At 53.5% G+C, this 18,763-nt stretch overlaps 1 protein-coding gene across 2 annotated transcripts in view; it reads left to right on the top strand.

Moving 5' to 3' along the window:
• Nucleotides 1–18,763, top strand: part of LOC122379367 (protein crumbs-like) — a 64,608-nt gene that overhangs the window by 26,622 nt on the left and 19,223 nt on the right. Inside the window, exons 5-15 of one of the 2 annotated variants that reach the window (XM_043361508.1) lie at nt 2,424–2,547; nt 4,432–4,570; nt 6,720–6,930; nt 7,478–7,597; nt 9,112–9,414; nt 9,733–9,843; nt 10,090–10,326; nt 10,694–10,921; nt 11,379–11,527; nt 11,974–12,169; nt 16,576–17,702. In XM_043361508.1, coding sequence (XP_043217443.1) covers nt 2,424–2,547; nt 4,432–4,570; nt 6,720–6,930; nt 7,478–7,597; nt 9,112–9,414; nt 9,733–9,843; nt 10,090–10,326; nt 10,694–10,921; nt 11,379–11,527; nt 11,974–12,169; nt 16,576–17,702 — 2,945 coding nt within the window. The remainder of the gene's footprint in view (nt 1–2,423; nt 2,548–4,431; nt 4,571–6,719; nt 6,931–7,477; nt 7,598–9,111; nt 9,415–9,732; nt 9,844–10,089; nt 10,327–10,693; nt 10,922–11,378; nt 11,528–11,973; nt 12,170–16,575; nt 17,703–18,763) is intronic. The other variant, XM_043361509.1, reaches the window with a different exon arrangement.

The raw sequence follows: 18,763 nt of genomic DNA, 5'->3' as shown, positions 1-18,763 counted from the left end.
CTTCGAAGCTATCAGTGGGGTTTTCACCAGCCGGCCGCCTCCTAGGCATCAGAGCCTGTCACCTGCTGTCTGTGGCCGCCAAAGCTCCATACCTGGCGGCTGGCAGACTCCAAGATGTCTGTCCAGCCGTGCGGGCGGTGCATGCCTTACTATGGTCGCTGTTCTCGGTGCCTGGGCGTGAGTGAGCGCCGTTCGGAGTTGTGCTCCGACACCCACGGCCACTGATGCGTGCAGCCAGACGCGATGAAGGCACGCGATTATCCACGTGGCTTGTTTATGGGCAGAAGGCAGTAACTGCCGATTTATACGGCATGGTCCGTGCTAGAGTGATGGCGGCTGGCCGGTCCGCTGACAAGACGAGCCATTTTTTTCCGCTGAGTTCGAACGATTCATGAACTCTTGGAGTTATCACTAGCCCGCGCCCTGCTGGGGGGGGGGGGTGTTTGAACACCCCCCCCCCCTGTGGTTTTTCGCGAATATCTCAAAAACGGCGGCGCGGAGGTTTTTGGTACACCTTATCATACATCAATTCTACACATGTTGTGAAAATTTCAGACCAAGGTCATTCAAGGTCAGGTCACCAGGTCACTCGAAGTGACCTCACCTCATAAAAAGTTTCAATGTCTGTCATAGCTACACCGAGTGACCGATCGCTTTGAAACTTTCAGCGATTGCTAAGAGCATTAGCATGTACAAAATGTATATCTCAGAATTTTGATATCGATGACCTAAGGTCAGGTCAATTTTGCGACCTCACCATTATAAGTCAATGGGAGAAAATTGAAATGCGCCTGTTTTGGACGAAAGACATTATAAACACTCCCAAACACTGAATTACAAGTGGTTTAGACACACTGAACATGAAAATGGTGTCTGTGACCCCTGTTTATGCCCTGAGGTCATCTTAGGTCACGAATGGTATCTGACAGTTTTTCGCAAATAACTTTTGATAGAGGCATGCTAGAGCGATGAAAACGCCTTAGGTGTGTTCAGCTCGACGATACGGATCGACTGATATGCAACATGACCCTTTCCGGTCAGGTCATGACCTTGACCTGAGGTCAAATTTTCAAGTTGACCTTTCAAGGTCAAATTATAGTTCGTTCGATGCGTCTTGACGAGAGGAACACGATGCCGGTAAAAGTAAGCTCGTACAATGCTTGGGTCAAAAGTTATTGCGGAAAAACTGTTTCCGAAAAAATCGGCTATTTTTGCAGTTTTTGCCCCCTGCAGGCAAAACCGTTGACGTTAGGTCAAATCTGAGAAAATTACTCAGAAAGGGCGTTAATAGGGCTATCGAATGCGCTTTTCCGCGGCGCTGTAGCTCTATTGGTTCCCGAGTTATGCGTTGGCTTCTTGGAAATTTTCGACATTCGACCTGGAAATCGGCGAAAATTTGCCTTCAATGACCTCTGGTGACCTGACCTTTGACCTGACCAAAAAATTGACCGAAGTGATTTCTTCATTATTTTTGACGCTCTTTCGAACGCCGCCTTCCGCGTATCGCTACGTGGCCCAGGAGCCGAGTTAGAAGGGGGGTGTTCAAACACCCCCCCCCCCAGCAGGGCGTGGAAATCCAGGACCCCCAGCCGGGCGCGGGCTAGGATTCAGGAAGTAATATGTGTATATGACTGCTCACTCTCCAATGAGCATTGTACTTAGCTCTGAGGCACTCCGGGCACAGAGCATGTTTGTTTGATAGTCAGCTATATTGATTGTATGAGCAGAGATTGTCAGTGTCACGTTATGTAACGCACTCTTCAAGTCTTCACTGTCCGCCTTCTTACCGTTACATAACACAAGCCTTACGCAGAAGATGCCAGCGCTATGCAAGGTACGAAGCACGCATCGCCGGCATCCGCTTTACCTAACGGATCCGCATTCTCCATCGGCTTCCTGCATGCTCGTCTAGTCTGTGTGCTATCTGCAGGTTATCAACCGCGCACCGAGCCGCTGTGTGTATTTACCGTACACCGGTAAACCGGTTGGCGATGCGGCAGCGATTGGTCTTCCTCCCTCAGCCTTCACGGGGTCAGGGGGTATTGTCCGAGCCGCGCACACACACACAGGCTGGGATGCCCAGTGGCTACTTCCTCTTCCGGCTGTGCCTAAAATTACTGTCTCCCTGTAGCTCTTTGACAACTTCTCCGGTCCTTGAATACAGTATACCTACACTATCACAGTACACACCTCATTGAATTAACAGAAGCAGATAGATGACTGAAGTTACAAGATCATGGCCTTCCACGTCAAGGCCGGATCCATCGACTTACTGACACTTCCAAGCACGTCGATATTCCGCGCTGCGATGTACAGTATTCAATCTCAACATTGCAGCTCCATCTGTCTGCGCCCGGTAATAGGTTCCACGCACGCACCCCGTCCGATCGTTTCAGCAGCCTCTCCCTCTCGGTGTGTTACAGGTTTTACGGGCACGTTCTGCGAGGAGCCGGTGGACGACTGTGCCGTCATGGAGCAGCCCTGTCTGCACGAGGGAGAGTGCATCGACAAGGACAACGGCTTCATCTGCGACTGCCGCGGCACGAGGTGCGTAAAACCGGCCAGGTACCGAAAGGACCTGATCCAGCCTGAGTATGTACTGTCAGCTTGGATGGCTGTGGCCCTGATCAACAGCATTTCAGCTTCTGTCCCAGACTCGAGTATGCAGCTCATGGTCAACCAGTTGGTGCCATCACGACTTTGGTGTCACGTTTTTACTTCATCTCTCTCGTCCTCATTCTTTCTCTCTTTATTTCTTATGCTCCCGTCCTCTTTCCCTCCTCCCTCCACTCTTTCTCGCTCTCCCATCCCCCGCTGGTGTGGGACGTCCCTTCTGCAGAGTGCAGAAGGGAGCCGCGCCGAGCCTCCGTGAGATGGCAATCATTGCCACGTGCGCCACTTCCGTGACTATTGACTGCACGGAGGGCGTGCAGTGCGTGTGCACGGTGAACGGTCACGCGTGATCGGGTGTGCACGGGGCTAAACCGGCTGGACACGCTTCATTCAAACTAACTACTTCCTGCTCCTTAGTCGCTTTCTCTCTCTCTCTCTCCCTCTCTCTCTCTCTCTCTCTCCCTCTCTCCCTTGCTTCCTCCCGCTTCTCTCCGTTTTTTTTCTACCTCTTCTTCTTTCCCTTCCCTATCCCAGTTGTGCGCCAGCCGTTTTTACTTCAGTCCAGGTAGCTAATGCTAAGCTGCTGGCTCACCTCTGTTCGAGCCTACCCAGGTCATCGATTTCAGATTCTGGTCAGCGCTCAAGTTGAGTCTGAATCACTTCTTCAGTATGAGCATTGATCGAGGAGTGGCGTGTGCGTACTGATCATAGCTGTTCGTGGCCTCACACAAATTCCAGGGCTGGCGGGGTGTGCGAAAGCATTATCTGGCCTCATTAGCAAACTTGACATGTGTCATATAGAAAATGAATGAGATTGATGTATCACTTATCAGTGCATTTAGGGCGGCCGTGGCTGAACAAAGGTCACTGTTCTCGCGAGGGTATTTGATGTCTCAACACATAGGCATGAGTACGCATGAGCATGAACGTGTTGTTAGGTGGCACTGTTCCGGGTAGGCGGTGATTTGTGTAATGACACAGCACACGTGAGGAAAAATGTGATCCCCGGTGCGTCTGAATGGGACGAACGGCACCATGGTGCATAACTTGACGGAAATAACGCAAAGCGGATATAAGCCGCTACATTTGACATGACATACATTCAGTTTAATCACATGCTGGCGTGAGATGTGAATCATGACAAAGTCATGTGACGTGATGAATCACTTACAAGTGGTAAGACATTCTCGTAACCAATGTGCAACTTCATTGTGGTCCATGTCGTGTGAAGGTGCTTTTTTATACAGCCTTTTCCTTTTGCTCTCCTTATATTGCCTTTGTATACTTATTAAGGTATGCAGGTATTTATTACACTTTATTACTTTTCTGAAAGCTTTCATATTTAGTCACCTTATATTTAGGTTGTACAACAGTGCTATTAGTTTTTCTTTATTAAATAAATGTTAAATAGTTCTAGCATAGTATGTCACGTGCTTTTCATGTATTTTACTATCTGTGTCATGCCACTGTCTACCGACTGCGAACTGTCCTGAATTTTGCGACCGATACCCCTCGAACCCGATTACGACTCGCTGACGAAGTTTTGTAATACGATTCGAAAGCTCCGACCCGAACGATTTCTTGTGGAGTAAAGTCCTTATTCACTTACCTATTACAATGTGCAACGTTTACAGGATATGTATATGACTATATGTAGTACTGCGTGCTCTCGCTTTGTCCCTGTCTTTTTTCTTTCCTTCTGTCCTCTCTTTCTCATCCTACGCACGAAATGTAGGTGATCCATATGAAGTGTAATTCACAATTCCCATGTATAAAAAAGTTTCATTTCATAAACTCATGTTCTCTCTCTTTGTTCAGGTACGACGGCGAGCGGTGTGAGAACAACGTCAACGAGTGTCTGCCGTCGCCGTGTCAGAACGGCGGCACCTGCTTCGATCAGTTTCCCGACTACATGTGCGCCTGCCCGCCCGGGTGGGAGGGAGTCCACTGCGAACAGGTAAGCACGGGAGAAAGGGTACGAGCACGGGAGAGTTCCGCTGAGAGAGGGTGGAGGGCACGCGTCAACGCAAACAATCGGCATGTATTGCATGCGTAAAGGAAATATGACCTGTCGGGAATGATCGTTCCGAAGCTTCATGGTGAAGGAGCTAGTCTACAGAATGTCTCTAAAATATAAGTGGATATTCAGTTATTCACGTCTCGCTGCACCCAAGTCACCCATTTGCCCCCGATTTGACACCCGTTTTGCTGGAACTGGGTCGGAGCGCAGGTCGAACCGAGTCGGGTCGAGCGGTCCCTCTGCGCCCCTCCCCCGGTATCGGCGGCTCGGATTACTGCGGTGTCGAGTTACCGCAGCTGGGTGGCTGACTGGGGCGGTGGGCGGCGGTCGTCGGTAACTACACCGTGTCACCGCAGCCGCCTGGGTGGGCAGGGGAGGGGCTGGGATTTGGTGTCGAGCTGTATGGGCGGCTGTTGATTGCGAGTTGATTCCTGTCATTGCTTGCTTAGAATTGAGTTGTCTCATACTGAGGGAACTGGTATTTTCGTTTCAACTTCGTTACCTTTCGTCTTATGCTACTTTTTCCTAGCCCGCGAGTTGCTGGGGGGGGGCTTTAAACGCCCCCACTTTTTTCGCCGGGCCATAGCATAAAAACGGCGCGCCGCAGGCGCGCCAAATTTTGGGTACCTGTAGGGAATTGATTTAAGTTTATTGTGACAAAGTTTCAAAAAAATCGGTCGGAAAATTTTTGAGATATCGAGGTTTTAGTGACGTCATGATTTCTGACTTTTCGGCCAAAAACGGCATATGTTCAAAAAATCATATAAAATCACAAAATAGACATACAGACATGCCGTAAACGCCATTAGACTGCCAATACCATGAACAATCAAATGGCTATCTTCGATTATTGATTATCGTTCCGCATTTTCCAAAATCTTGAACTGAATCTTGGCAATTCCTCGTGACTACTTCACGACCATGATACATGCATTTCTTAAATTGAACTTTTTTAGCCAAACACGTACACATATGATAAAATGAATGTCACCATCGTGTTCTACGCCCCTAATTACCCATAAAACATGTGTCACAGGCTGCGAATATCAGTTTTGATTTTCGAGGATATGTGCCTACCGGGTTGACCTGACCTTGACCCTGACCTATGCTTGACTGACCCCTACATGGAGCTGACACTCTTGTAGGCCTTATATGATGGATTGTGCACCATTTTGACAGAGTTTATGACCAGAGGCGCCCCTTGCGATGTCCTGAAGTCCATGCTACTGAAAGCCCGATTTCAGGTGTTTGACCTTACCTTGACCCGACCTCTGACCTCAAAATTCAACTTGAAAGTACTTATCTGAAGCGTCTCGTCGCGTTCTTTCGTTTGCCGCCTCGTGCGTTTCGCTGCGCCTATTGGTTCTCGAGTTATCGGCTGGGGGCGTTTAACGCCCCCCCCCCCAGCAAACGGTGGGTGGCGAAATACCCCAGCAACTGCCGGGCTAGTCAGTTGCCGTGCGTGATTCATGGATTTCTTGATTCCGAACTCTTCTCAATATGTAGGGTACCATGTTGGTAGCCTTTACAACTATTCGCAAAAGCTCACATTTCCTGACATTTGTATGTGTCAATGTATATCTTCTGTGTCTTATGTTTGATCCTTGTCACTTCTACTAGACATAGCTAGGTGAAATGTCCTTTCCTCTATCGTATCAGAAGCGTCACGGTAAAATGTCCTTTCCTCTATCGTTATCAGATGCGTCACAGCACAACAGCTGCGTTTTTGTCACGTCATAGGAATTCACTCCAATCGAGATGTCTATCGGCGGTGTTTTATTGCACTCTTGTCTCTTCGGCTGATGGCGTGTGTGCGTTGATAACACTGTGCTCTCTGGTCGGCGATATACCTCATCATTGATCATTTCATGGTCAATATGGTGGCTGTTTGCGCATAGCTCTTGATTATGCTCTCTGATACGGCACGTTCAATCCAGGATGTTCTGATATCTCATATCTTATGATATCTCGTTGTCGGATATTCTGAAACAACAAATCACATGCCACTGAGATTATTCGACGGTTCTTTGAGTCGAAGCCGTTCTCTGCAGCTCGCTTCCTGACCCTCTCCGCTCCTCTCTGACAGGACATCGACGAGTGCGCTGTGCAGCCGTGTCTGAACGGCGGCAAATGCGCCAACCTGCAGGGCGGCCACCGGTGCGCCTGCCGCGCCGGGTTCGCCGGCGCCGACTGCGCCATCAATGTCGACGAGTGCACCACGGCCGTGTGCCCGGAGAACTCGGACTGCGTGGACGGTGTCAACGGACACGACTGCGTCTGCCGGCCAGGCTTCTCAGGTGAGACGACAGCGGCGTGGGAGAACCTACAGCGGTCTCAACTGAGACCGCGGTGAGTATGTGAATGAAATGGGTTGGCGAGGGTCTTGGAATAGTTTATTTATGCATACTGAAACGTGACTTAAGAATTAACAATCGATAGGGTTCTCAAATGAGAATGCACATCAGTTCCACTGAATGCTTCCTCACGGCTCTCGATGGTTTATAACCGGTTACATCCGAGTCAGGGAACGGATTGTGAGACTGCCTGTCACAATGCCTGTGAGACTGCCTGTGATACTGCCTGTGATAATGCCTATGATAATGCCTGTGATAATGCCTGCGACCAGCGGGGACTGTCGTGCACGGCGCCTGACTGGTGGAGTACCCTGACCTGAGCTGACCCCATCTGACCTGGCTGGCACGGTGGTGGTGTCACTGCGGGCGGGTGCCCTCTCCGGGCTGTAGATACGTCTATAACCGGGTGGTCCGGGAGGGCACGCGGCGGTCGGTCGGTTGCCGGGGCTGACAGCTCGGCCCGCTCGGCCGCTCTCTCTCTCTCTGACAGGCTCCAATGGCACGTGCACGCCGGTGAGCTCGTGTGAACCGAACCCGTGCCTGCACGACGGCGTGTGCAGCCAGAACGGCGACGGACAGGTGATCTGTTACTGTGAGCACGGATTCTCAGGTCAGTGCCGGCGCGCAGAGTGTTGGGGGCACGGGTTACAGAAACAGTCTTAGAAAGGGTGGCATAGGAATGTTGTGCATGGTCTATTTCTAGTTAAAAGTGGTCATGCAATGAAGTCTTGGGTGGTCGTAATAGGGACGGAATTCCAAATTATGTAGGATGGTGCTCTGAGAATGGGGGATTTCGAGTATTTCAACTGCCTTTTAAGTATCTTACGATGGGGAGTAAGACGAACCTTCAAGCATGTTTGAACAATTAACGGCATGTTACAAATTAACTCATGCAGGCATGTTACTATTTTATCTAACTGCCCCAGATTCTTGCAATATCCTAATGCACGCTATTCATTCTAAGTTGTCATGATAATATTCGCACTTGAAAAAAGGCATCGACATTGGAAGTTGTAGCTTACACCATATTGAAGTGCACATATGTATGTAAAATATAATATTGTATCTGATGCGCAACCAAAGGTAGATTTGGGACGCTGTATAAATTGTATGAAATTGTTAATCAGCATTGCTTTCAGATATTTAGTGGTCTTGACCCGCCGCTACTGATGCATATTTTGAGCTGCCAATTGAATGAATTTAAACACCTATTGCCTGCCTGTTTTTTTTTTCAACGCCCTGCGGTACAGTTTCACCCCAGCATACCTAAATCCACGCAGACTCGCACGATAGTTTGATTTCAAATAATATGTAGTTCCGAATTCATAGCTTCACAATTTCATTGAAGTGTGGGTACTCCTGTGGACTTTGTATGATCTGAATGGCCTCATCGCACAGGGCATCTCAATCCTGCTCTCCCCTTAGTCGGCATCTCAGACCAGCTACCCATCTAATTGTAGATCCTCGACCTCTGCCCACACCGAGTTATTCTCCTGCTACAGTCTGCCCTTTTGACCGTCTCCCGTCCCCGTCTCCCACAGTTCACAGGTCCACTCTGCGCCTCCGTTCTGACCATCTCCCCTCCCCGACTGTCTGACAGGCCCACAGTGCGCCTCAGTATGGATATCTGACCCTGCCTCCCTTCCCGACTGTCTGACAGGCCCACAGTGCGCCTAAGTATGGATATCTGACCCTGCCTCCCTTCCAGACTGTGACAGGCCCACAGTGCGCCTCAGTATGGATATCTGACCCTGCCTCCCTTCCCGACTGTCTGACAGGCCCGCAGTGCGCCTCAGTATGGATATCTGACCCTGCCTCCCTTCCCGACTGTCTGACAGGCCCACAGTGCGCCTCAGTATGGATATCTGACCCTGCCTCCCTTCCCGACTGTCTGACAGGCCCACAGTGCGCCTCAGTATGGATATCTGACCCTGCCTCCCTCCCCGTCTGACAGGCCCGCAGTGCGCCTCAGTATGGATTTCTGACCCTGCCTCCCTCCCCGTCTATCTGACAGGCCCACTGTGCGCCTCAGTATAGGATTCTGACACTGTCTGCTCCCGTCTATCTGACAGGCCCACTGTGCGCCTCCGTGCTGACCATCTCCCCTCCCCGTCTCTCTGACAGGCCCACTGTGCGCCTCCGTGCTGACCGTCCCGGAGCTGCCGCCGACGCTGCCGGCCGAGTCCAGCCTGCCGCTGCGCCTGGGTCCGCGTCAGGGCCCCTCCGCGTGCAGCTCCTCGCCGTGCGCCAACGGGGCCAACTGTACGGACACGGAGTCGGGCGGGTTCCGCTGCGACTGCGCGCCCGGCTTCACGGGCGACACCTGTCTACAAACCGTCAGCTGCGTGACCAGCGGCTGCCAGAACGGTGGCACCTGCCAGCGGGACGCCGCCGCGCCCGTCTGCCTCTGTCCAGAGGGGTTCTCAGGTGGGGAGCGGTGGGAGAGGGGAGAGGGATGTGGTATAGGCTGGGTGGGAGCTTGGTGAGATACACAGCTCATTGGCTGGTCAAGACAGCGTTGATGATCGGACTAGTCTCTTGACTTGTTGGGCCGGTGCGAAGCTGTCTTAATTACTGTGTGTAGACAAACTCCAACCAGATATGGCAAGGTGCCGACTTTGTTTTATCTTTCCGATATATCTAGATGGCTTATATGTAGGTTTGAATCATACTTGGCGAGCTGGTAAACGGAAACCTTGCCGTTGTATTGCTACTGAACACTGACCGTGCCCCGTACACCTGCAGGCGATCTCTGTGACCAGACCAGTAACGCGTGCGACCGACAGCCGTGTATGAACGGCGCAGAGTGCGTGGTCACGAGCAACGACGTGGGCTACTACTGCGAGTGCCAGTCCGGTGAGATAGGCAGAGGCCCGCGGCGGCGCGGCAGGAAATGTGGGGTTGTCGGGGCGAGGTCAATCTGATGTGGCGGGGTGTTGTAATGCTCTTCGGGTAAGATGTGGACAGATTGGCGATGTGTTTTACCTTGTTAGTCGTGCACATCAAAGTGATGACGTCTACATATTGTTTTGTTTCCTTGTTGACGCTAGTTCCTACTTACTCCTCTTCACTAGCTTACTTCCCCATCTCTCTTTGCCGCAGGGTTCGAGGGTCTCGAGTGCGAGCACAACATCGACGAGTGCCGGGGCGTGCAGTGCGCCGCCGGCCAGCAGTGCTTCGACCTGGTGAACGGTTACGATTGCCGCTGCCCGGACGGCTTCGTCGGCGAGCTGTGCGACCAGAACGTGGACGACTGCGCCGACAGTCCGTGCCAGAACAACGGCACGTGCGTGGACAGCGTCAACGACTACCAGTGCATCTGTCCGCCCGGATACACCGGTGCGTGCGGGGCTGGACAGGACAGGGAGAAGGATCTGATGTGGCTTTGTTGGTTAATTGGTTTAGCCGCAAAGTTGCGGGATTATTTGAAGCTCATATCGATGATTGTTTCAGTATTGTAACCCTTACTTGATAGCCTGTGTTCGATTTGCTCGATGCAAAAGATTAGGTATCATTCTTGTACAGGCAGAGTGAGAGGTGCATGCCATTCATAAATGTGAGGCTAGGCAGCAACGGCCAGCGGAGCCTGTATAGTTTTTCGGTCACTGTGTTTCGTCAGACGTAGCCCGCCCTCTACCGCCCCACACCTCTCTGGTTTCTCTCGCCTATACTCCCTTCCTCTGTCTGACTGACTCTCTGCCCACAGGCCGTAACTGCACGGACGACCTGGACGAGTGTGAGGTCAGTCACCCGTGCGTGCACGGAATCTGCCAGAACACAGTGGGCTCCTACCAGTGCTACTGCCGACCTGGCTTCCTGGGCGACCACTGCAACCTCGACTACGACGAGTGTCTCTCGCAGCCCTGCCTCAATAACGGCACATGCGAGAATCTGGTCAACGGCTACAACTGCCAGTGCGCGCCCGGCTTTACCGGTGAGCAGAGACACCTGCCGGGCGGCCGGAGAACTAGGGCTGACGCTGGGGTGAGGTGTAGGGGTAGACGGGAGAGGTGCTGGGGATTTTCCGAGGTTTTACACGGGATTTGGACGGTCGAGTGATATGATGACTGATTATTTGGTGCGATATGTCAGGAGAAATGTAGATGTCAGACGCGCAGGGGTTCTTTAAAGTGGAATGAACTCCGTGCATCCTCCAAAACTGGTTCAAGCTATGGCAGCTCTGAATTAGTGGAGAGGTTGACACTTGACAGGTTGTGTGCCTGATCTGATATTTATCAAGCTGTCATGCATCATGAAAGGATGGCATGGGATCGGACGATAAACAACTGCAAAACGAGTATGTACAAATCGTGAGACCGACGGATCTTTGTGGCCTTGCAAAGATACATTTCCTGGAAGAAAGTACTTTAAATGTCTTTGTACGTTCTCAGGGAAGAACTGTGAGGAGAACATTAACGAGTGCGCTCCGGACCCGTGTCAGAACGGGGCCACGTGTGTGGACAAGATCGCCAGCTTCGAGTGCGTCTGTCTGGCAGGCTTCACCGACGAACTGTGCCAGACCAACATCGACGAGTGTGAGGTGAGAGCGCCGGGTGAGGTGAGAAAGGTGAGAGTGACGAGCTGTGCCAGACCAACATCGACGAGTGTGAGGTGAGAATGGGGGGTGGGTGAGGTGAGAATGGGGACGGTGTGAGGTGAGAATGGGGACGGGACAGCGTCGGAAATAATCAGTGAGACAGTGATAAGTGAGTTTCGTGATTAGATTAGAGGATACCTGAATGGGAGAGATGAGGATAGGGGACCAGACCAGATCTTGACGTGACCAAATCGGCATAATCGAGTAGGAGGTATAGAAGAGAATTGTATGCAGTTCAGTAAATCGGAATGGGGCAACGAAATGAGATGAGAAGCGTGAAAAGTCGTGTTTGTCTACGCCATATCATTCTACCGGTCTTGCTTACGTAAGCTAACCACCTGTGAGTGCTGATAAGCTCCTCTCACTAACTCCTCCCCCTTCCCATACAGTCCTCGCCGTGTCTCAACGACGGCGTGTGCGTGGACGGAATCAACGAGTTCACGTGCGACTGCACCGACACGGGCTTCCGTGGCGACACGTGCGAGGTGAACATTGACGACTGCGAGCCACGTCCGTGTCAGCACGGCAGCACGTGTGTCGACCTGGTGAAGGATTACCGCTGCGAGTGCCACCCGGGATTCACAGGTGAGGAAAGAGAGAGAAAGCGGGGAGGGGAGAAAAAGAGAGGGTGTCACCCGGGTTTCACAGGTGAGGATAGAGAGAAAGCGGGGAAGGGGAGGGGTAGGAAGAGTGAGGGAGTGCCACCCGGGATTCACAGGTGAGATGACGAGGGAAGGGGAAGGGAGGGAGTGAGCCGTGAGCTGTGACGCCGCGGAATAGCTCCTGCAGCCAGTGTGACCTCAAAACGAATTATTTTGTCATAGCTATGAAACCATTTAGCTGATGTTTGTCACCCTTCACGTGCCTACGAAAGAACTGGAACTGATTTACCTTCACGTGGAGATTACAGATCATAGCGTATCAGTATATCGACGCATCCGGTCAGACGGAATGACAGTGGATGGCCCACTGGCCCAGCGGCCCACCCGGTAAACCCTGTTCTATTTCGTCACGGCTTTCCCACAGATTCGGTAGTCAGTGCGGCCCATGGCGAGCGAAATTCACTCGTATATCCCGTAATAGCCGGACAGCACAGAGCCGATGGTTTCATTGATTGTTATTTACACTGACAGGTAGGGTCATAGCCAAGCACCGAAATGCGTACATTGATTCACGATGCTAGCACGGTCGGTCTGATAGGTCCCGCCTATAACGTTCATTGGTTAAGTCACGGCACTGAACAGATTGTGCGACGGATTGTCGGAGGATAATCCTACAATGTGTGGACCTAATGGGGCTGGCAGGCGCATTTTTATACCGCTGTTCTGACTTCACAAAGCGTTTGTGATGTAATGAAGCTAACGCGTAACATGATGATTGAATTAAGCCGCCCGACCGCACAGTCGGGTGATGAATTTAGTCAGTCGTGAATTAACCGGTGCATGACTTCAGCCCGCTCTGTTTCACACCGCCGGCGGGGCTGAATCACCGCACCGATACCATTCCTTTACAGCAGCACGTTCGACCGAAGTGTAGCGCCTTGGATCCCTATAACATTTCCAACGGCACGTTTGTCCAGTATCCGCAATCACAAACCATGCCATTTCTCAAATTCTCCCCCCCCCCCCCACGGCTCACCTGACTGGGATCACTTGACTGCAGAGTCCTGTTACCCACTGCCCCTTCCGTGCCGTCTCCCGCCGCGGGCCGCCCTGCCAGGCACCTGACGGACCTTCAGCTCTTTACTGCACTCCCCTTCCCCTCCCCTGGCCTCCCCTGTGCTACCCCCGGCACCTAAAGCCGGATGTGATACTGTGCCGCCGCCCCCCCTCCCCCGGACGTCCAACTACGGGGCGGAACCGTATGTCATGCGAACAGCACGGGGGGAGGGGGGTGATGTGGTGATGAGCGGTGCTGACTGCGTGACGCGGCCTGTGACGATATGGCTGGGTGGACCCACACAGACCCGCGGCCGGCCCGGCTGGGTGTGACCCGTATCTGCCCCCGCCGGGCGGTGCGGTGGGGAGGGGGCGCTGCGCAGCACCCCGCGGCGGCCCGTGCACGGCCGACAGTGTACCGGGCAGTGCACGCCGGTGCACACTGTGCTGTGAGCGGTGCCAGGTGCGGCGGCGCGGACCGTCCGGCGCCGACTGACGGCTAGGAGGACTGTGAGGGGCTGTGAGAACTTGGAGAAGATAGTGACGACTGTGTGGGGACTGCGAGGATCGTTAGAGAGGAGCCTGTTAAGACTGTGAGGACAGTTCGGACTGCCCAGTGGCCGACTGACGGCTGTGAGGGTCGTCAGACTTTGAGAGGATTTGAAGACTGCTGGGACAGTGAAGACAGTGAGAGCAGTGCGGACCACCGCGCGGCGCAGGCCATGTGGTGCCGCTGGCTTCTGGCCGTTATTCACATCGTCTCGACGCTGGGACTGTTCGGGGCCGGGACGGAGCAACCGGCCCCGGCCCCGGCGGAGACCGCTGGCCCAGCCCCGGTGGTCGCGGCAGCGCAGACTCCAGCCCCTGTTCCTTCCACTGCACAGACCTCGGCTCCGGCCCCAGTCTCCAATCTGTCCCCAGCACCGTCCTCTGACCCGTCACAGCCTCCGAGTCCGGTGGTAACAACTGCACGGTCTGCACGGCCTGAGACGGAGCGTCCGGCTCCACCAGAGACTCCAGCTCCACCTCCGCCTACAACCGCAGTTCCATCCTCCACTACAATCACAACTCCGCCCTCACCTCCAACCACATCTTCGCCTTCAACTCCGACCACAGTTCCACCCTCGCCTTCAACCACAGCAGCTGCTGCCGCGGCCTCTGCGGCTTCCACTCTCTCTGGTCCTGGTCCTGATCCTCCACCTGTTCCTATCACTGCTCCTGTTGTCCCCTCTCACCCTGCTCCTTCCACAACACAATCCCCCGTGTCTGCTCCTTCTCCTGATCCTGAGCAGTCCCCTTCCCCCACTTCCGCTCCTGCGGCTACTGATTCGGTTCCCGTTCCTGATGATAATGGCGCTACCTTTGGCGCCGTCCCAGACATACCCTCGACTCCAAGCACTCCTGCAAATCAATCCCCAGTGCAAACCACACCATCTCCAGCGCCTTCAACCACCTCAGTCTCAACAACCTCGACTCAAGACCCAACCACCTCGACCCCGGTCTCAACAACAACTGTTCCGGCCCCAACAACACCCTCGGTTCCAGCTACTACAACCCTGCCACAAACCACAACTTCGTCACCACCACCACCAACCCCTGTCGCAACAACGACAGCAAAGCCGGCCCCAATAACCACAACCTCTACCCCAACAACCCCGGTCCCAACAACAACAACAACAACAGCAGCAACCCCGGTCCCGGCAAGTGCGACCCCGGCCCCGACAACATCATCAACAATGTTGATTCCGACAACTGTAGTCCCGTCTCCAATACCAACAACCTCGGGCTCAACTACTCCAAGCCCTTCTCCCCCGTCCCCAACAACATCAACCCCGTCAACAACCGCGTCACCGACAACTACAACTACAACAACCTCAACTACTACAACACAGACGACAACAACTACATCTTCAACCCCAACAACAACGAAGACTTCTTCAGTGCCGACATCACCCCCTACAAAAGCTACGACGAAGTCTGTTCCAACCAGACCCCCGCCGGGTGATTGTCTTTGTACGTATGGAGCTACCTTCGTTAGTCCTGCTTGCGCTGGTTTAACCCTCGCCCGTAAACGGCGATCTGCCACCTTCGCCCATGCAGGGGGGGGGGGGGGTTGGTGCGACCCCCCCCTTGGCGTTTGAAAACGGAGCGTCGTAGAGCTTAGCGGAAAAGACCAACGGATTGCTCTCGCCAAGATCTCGCGATTGGTGGTATATTTTTTGGTCCTAGGTCAACATTTGACCTACTTTTGACCGGTCAAAGGTCAAATTTTCGGAAAAAATAGACTTTTTCAACTTTCGGCGGCGATTGCGGCAAAACGGTGGGAGATATCGACTTGAAACCTTCACTATCGTGTTCCTTGATCAATTCTCTATCGTTTGGTATGTATTTCGTTTCCCTAGCTCTAAAAATGGCGCGTTGGGAGCGCCGGAAGTCGGCAAGGTCACAGTCGGCGGCAGAAATTCGAAAAATCAAAATTTAAATTTTTGAAATCTGATTGTATTTTTGGATTTGGGAGGTCCATTTGCTCCCTATAGAAGCTAATATTGCTGCATATTCCCATTGAGGCGACAAGAATTAGCAAAATAGTGGTTCGGGCGCTTTTCAAAAATAGTACCGGACGCTGTTCCTCTTGTGACGTCATAGCTCCGTGACCTGACCTGACCCGGTCAAGTTTCTTATACCATATGATAGCCAATACTTGCCCCAACATGCATGGGAAGTTTCATCACGATCCATCAACCGATGTCCGTACCACCGGCAGGAAACCTCGGGCGTTGGCACTCAGTTGGTGAAAATCCGGCCGGAGGCTGTTCCCTTTGTGACGTCATAACTCCGTGACCTGACATGACCCGGTCAAATTTTTTTACTTATCAAAAGATGCGCAAGGTTTGCCCCATAAGGTACCCAAAATTTGGCGGCGCTGCGCGCCGCCGTTTTTGCACTATTTCCGAAAAGCCTCAGGGGGGGGGGTTGCGTCAACCCCCCCCCTACATGGGCGAGGGTTAAAAGTCACCATGGGCTTTTGGTTTGTCTATCGATAAGCTCCGAGCGGGTGGCTGAGCAGACAAAACTCGCCTACCGTGACACACCGTGACAGTTGATGCTTTTGTCTCCTGTCCTCTGAACTGTAGAGGGTCACATGGCCAGTCGTGTCTATTTCCGGCCTTAGTCATCATTTTCAGTGCCGTTTGTGTTTGCTGTGTCTATCTTATCTTTCCGGTCGTTTCTCTGCAGTCTCGGCCATAGGTATGCGTTATCTCGCTCAGCGGACGGGTCGTTGCCGGGAGTTCACTCACCGATATCTCACACTTCCTTCTGTTCTGCCTTCAGGGAAAAACTGCGAGACCGACATTGCCGAGTGCGACTCTGCGCCCTGCCAGAACGGAGCCACGTGCGTGGAGCGCTCCAATAGCTCTCTGTACCAGCTGCCGGCGCCGGTGCCGGGCCTGCCGGACTCCTACGACTTCTCCACGGCCGGCGGCTACCTCTGCCTCTGCGTGCCCGGCTACACTGGCGCCGACTGCGAGACGGATATCGACGACTGCGCCTCGTCGCCCTGCCAGAACGGCGACTGCACCGACGGCGTGAACCAGTTCTCGTGTCAGTGCTGGGACGGCTACGAGGGTGAGCTGTGCCAGACGGAAATTGACGAGTGCGAGCGCTACCAGCCGTGCCAGCGCGGCGCCTGCGAGGACCGCGTGGCCGACTACGACTGTGTCTGCGAGGAGGGATTCGGCGGCAAGAACTGCTCGGTGGAGCTGACCGGCTGTCTGGACGTGACCTGTCTGAACGGCGGCACCTGCGTGCCGTTCGTAGTGAACGAGACCGAGCACGGCTTCCGCTGCCGCTGCCCGGCCGGCTTCTACGGCCAGCTCTGCCGCGAGGAGACCACTGCCTCGTTCGACGGCACGGCGCACGTGCAGGTGTTCTCGCCGGCCGACACGGACAGCTACACGCTCAGTCTGCGGTTCCGCACCACGCTACCGGACGGCCTGCTGGCAGTGGGCCAGAGCGAGCCCGCCGCAGACCCGGCCGGGGAGGACAGCGGCCTCAGCGGCACCGGCGAGGGCTCCTTCTTCCGCCTGCGGCTGAGTGGCGGCGCGGTGAACCTGTTCAGCTCGATGCAGAGCGACCAGCGCGGCCTGACGGTCGGCGCCGACCTGCACGACGCCGCCTGGCACCACGTGCTGATGACGCTGAACGGCTCCACGGCGGCGCTGGCGGTGGACGGCGCCGGCGCCGACCAGCCGCTGCGCGTATCCTCCTCCGAGGACACGCGGTTCGCCAGCACACTGCTGGGCCAGGCGGCACACAGCCGGCTCCAGCTGCTGTTCAACACCAGCGGCTTCGTGGGCTGCATGCAGGACATGGTGGTGGACGGCGTGACGGTGGTGCCGGCGCTGCTGGCCGCCGAGCAGCAGCACAACCTGACGCTCGGCTGTCCCAGGACCCAGCAGGTGAGGCAGTACCTACCGGCGACAGGGGACGGGGAGGTACCGCGGCGCCGACAGACACACGGGGAGGTGCCGCGGCCTAACGGACTGTTCAGTGTTCAAGGGTATGACTGTCCGGCTCAGTACACCGACATAGACAAGGTCACACGACAGGGACCGACAATAGCCGGCCACGGGACGCCAGACGCAACATTCCATTGTTCAGGCAGTGTCAGCAAAGCCCTCCGATCCGGGCGTTTGCTTTGGCTGGATTGATAGAGATACAAACTTTCCGGAACACCAGCATAATCCATGCGACTCGAAAAACATTCGTAGAGTATCGTATATGCACCGTCCGTATAGGTCCTGCAAATATAACTGTTTGGCTCGGCGAATGTCGCAGAAAGAGGTCATCGAAGAACCGCGAAATCGCTCGCTTTCTTGAGAAGGGCGCATTAGTTTTTCACCCTAAAGCAAAACACGTCACTATTTCTAACCGGGCTTAAGGTTCATTCTAGGCTTTCAGTTTATTTATTTGTTTATTAGTCCTATAACAGCCACAGACCAAGGCCCAGTTAGGACTGCAGTCAGTATTACATTCAAAAGTTTGACTCGACGCTAGTACTTACTGGCCGGTAGTTTCATCACTTGCCGACTACATAGTCAGGAAACTTAGTTTCATTGCCGAAAATGAACACTTCTCAGCCTTTTGCCAGTTTCTGAGAATTGTCAGCTACTTCAGTGCTAACTACTTGTGTAAGGAGTTTGCAAAGTTTTCACTCACTGGAACAACGTGCTGACGTAGGCGAGAAACAACGCCTGCTGCATTTACTGAGGACCTTGCATTGAGCGATGAAATTTAGAGCCGCTTTTGTTGGGAGAGTAGTTGGCTTACCTTGAGCTCAGCCCTTTGTATTTCTTTATATTTATTATATGTTTATGCTGTGTTGAAGCATACTCGCTAATGGATTATGCTGTGTCGTAAAAACACCCCTGGTTACAAAGCACGTCTGCTAAAACCGGCGTGCGCCCGTCACCCCGTGTCTCTGCTCGGCCGCTGACCGGCGGGCGGTGCTGTGTTCGTT

Source organism: Amphibalanus amphitrite, unplaced genomic scaffold (assembly GCF_019059575.1).
Source record: "Amphibalanus amphitrite isolate SeventyFive unplaced genomic scaffold, NRLGWU_Aamphi_draft 000076F_arrow, whole genome shotgun sequence".
NCBI classification, from domain to species: Eukaryota; Metazoa; Arthropoda; class Thecostraca; order Balanomorpha; family Balanidae; genus Amphibalanus; species Amphibalanus amphitrite.
Note: the sequence above shows the minus strand (reverse complement) of the source record. Positions and strands in the feature narration are given on the sequence as shown.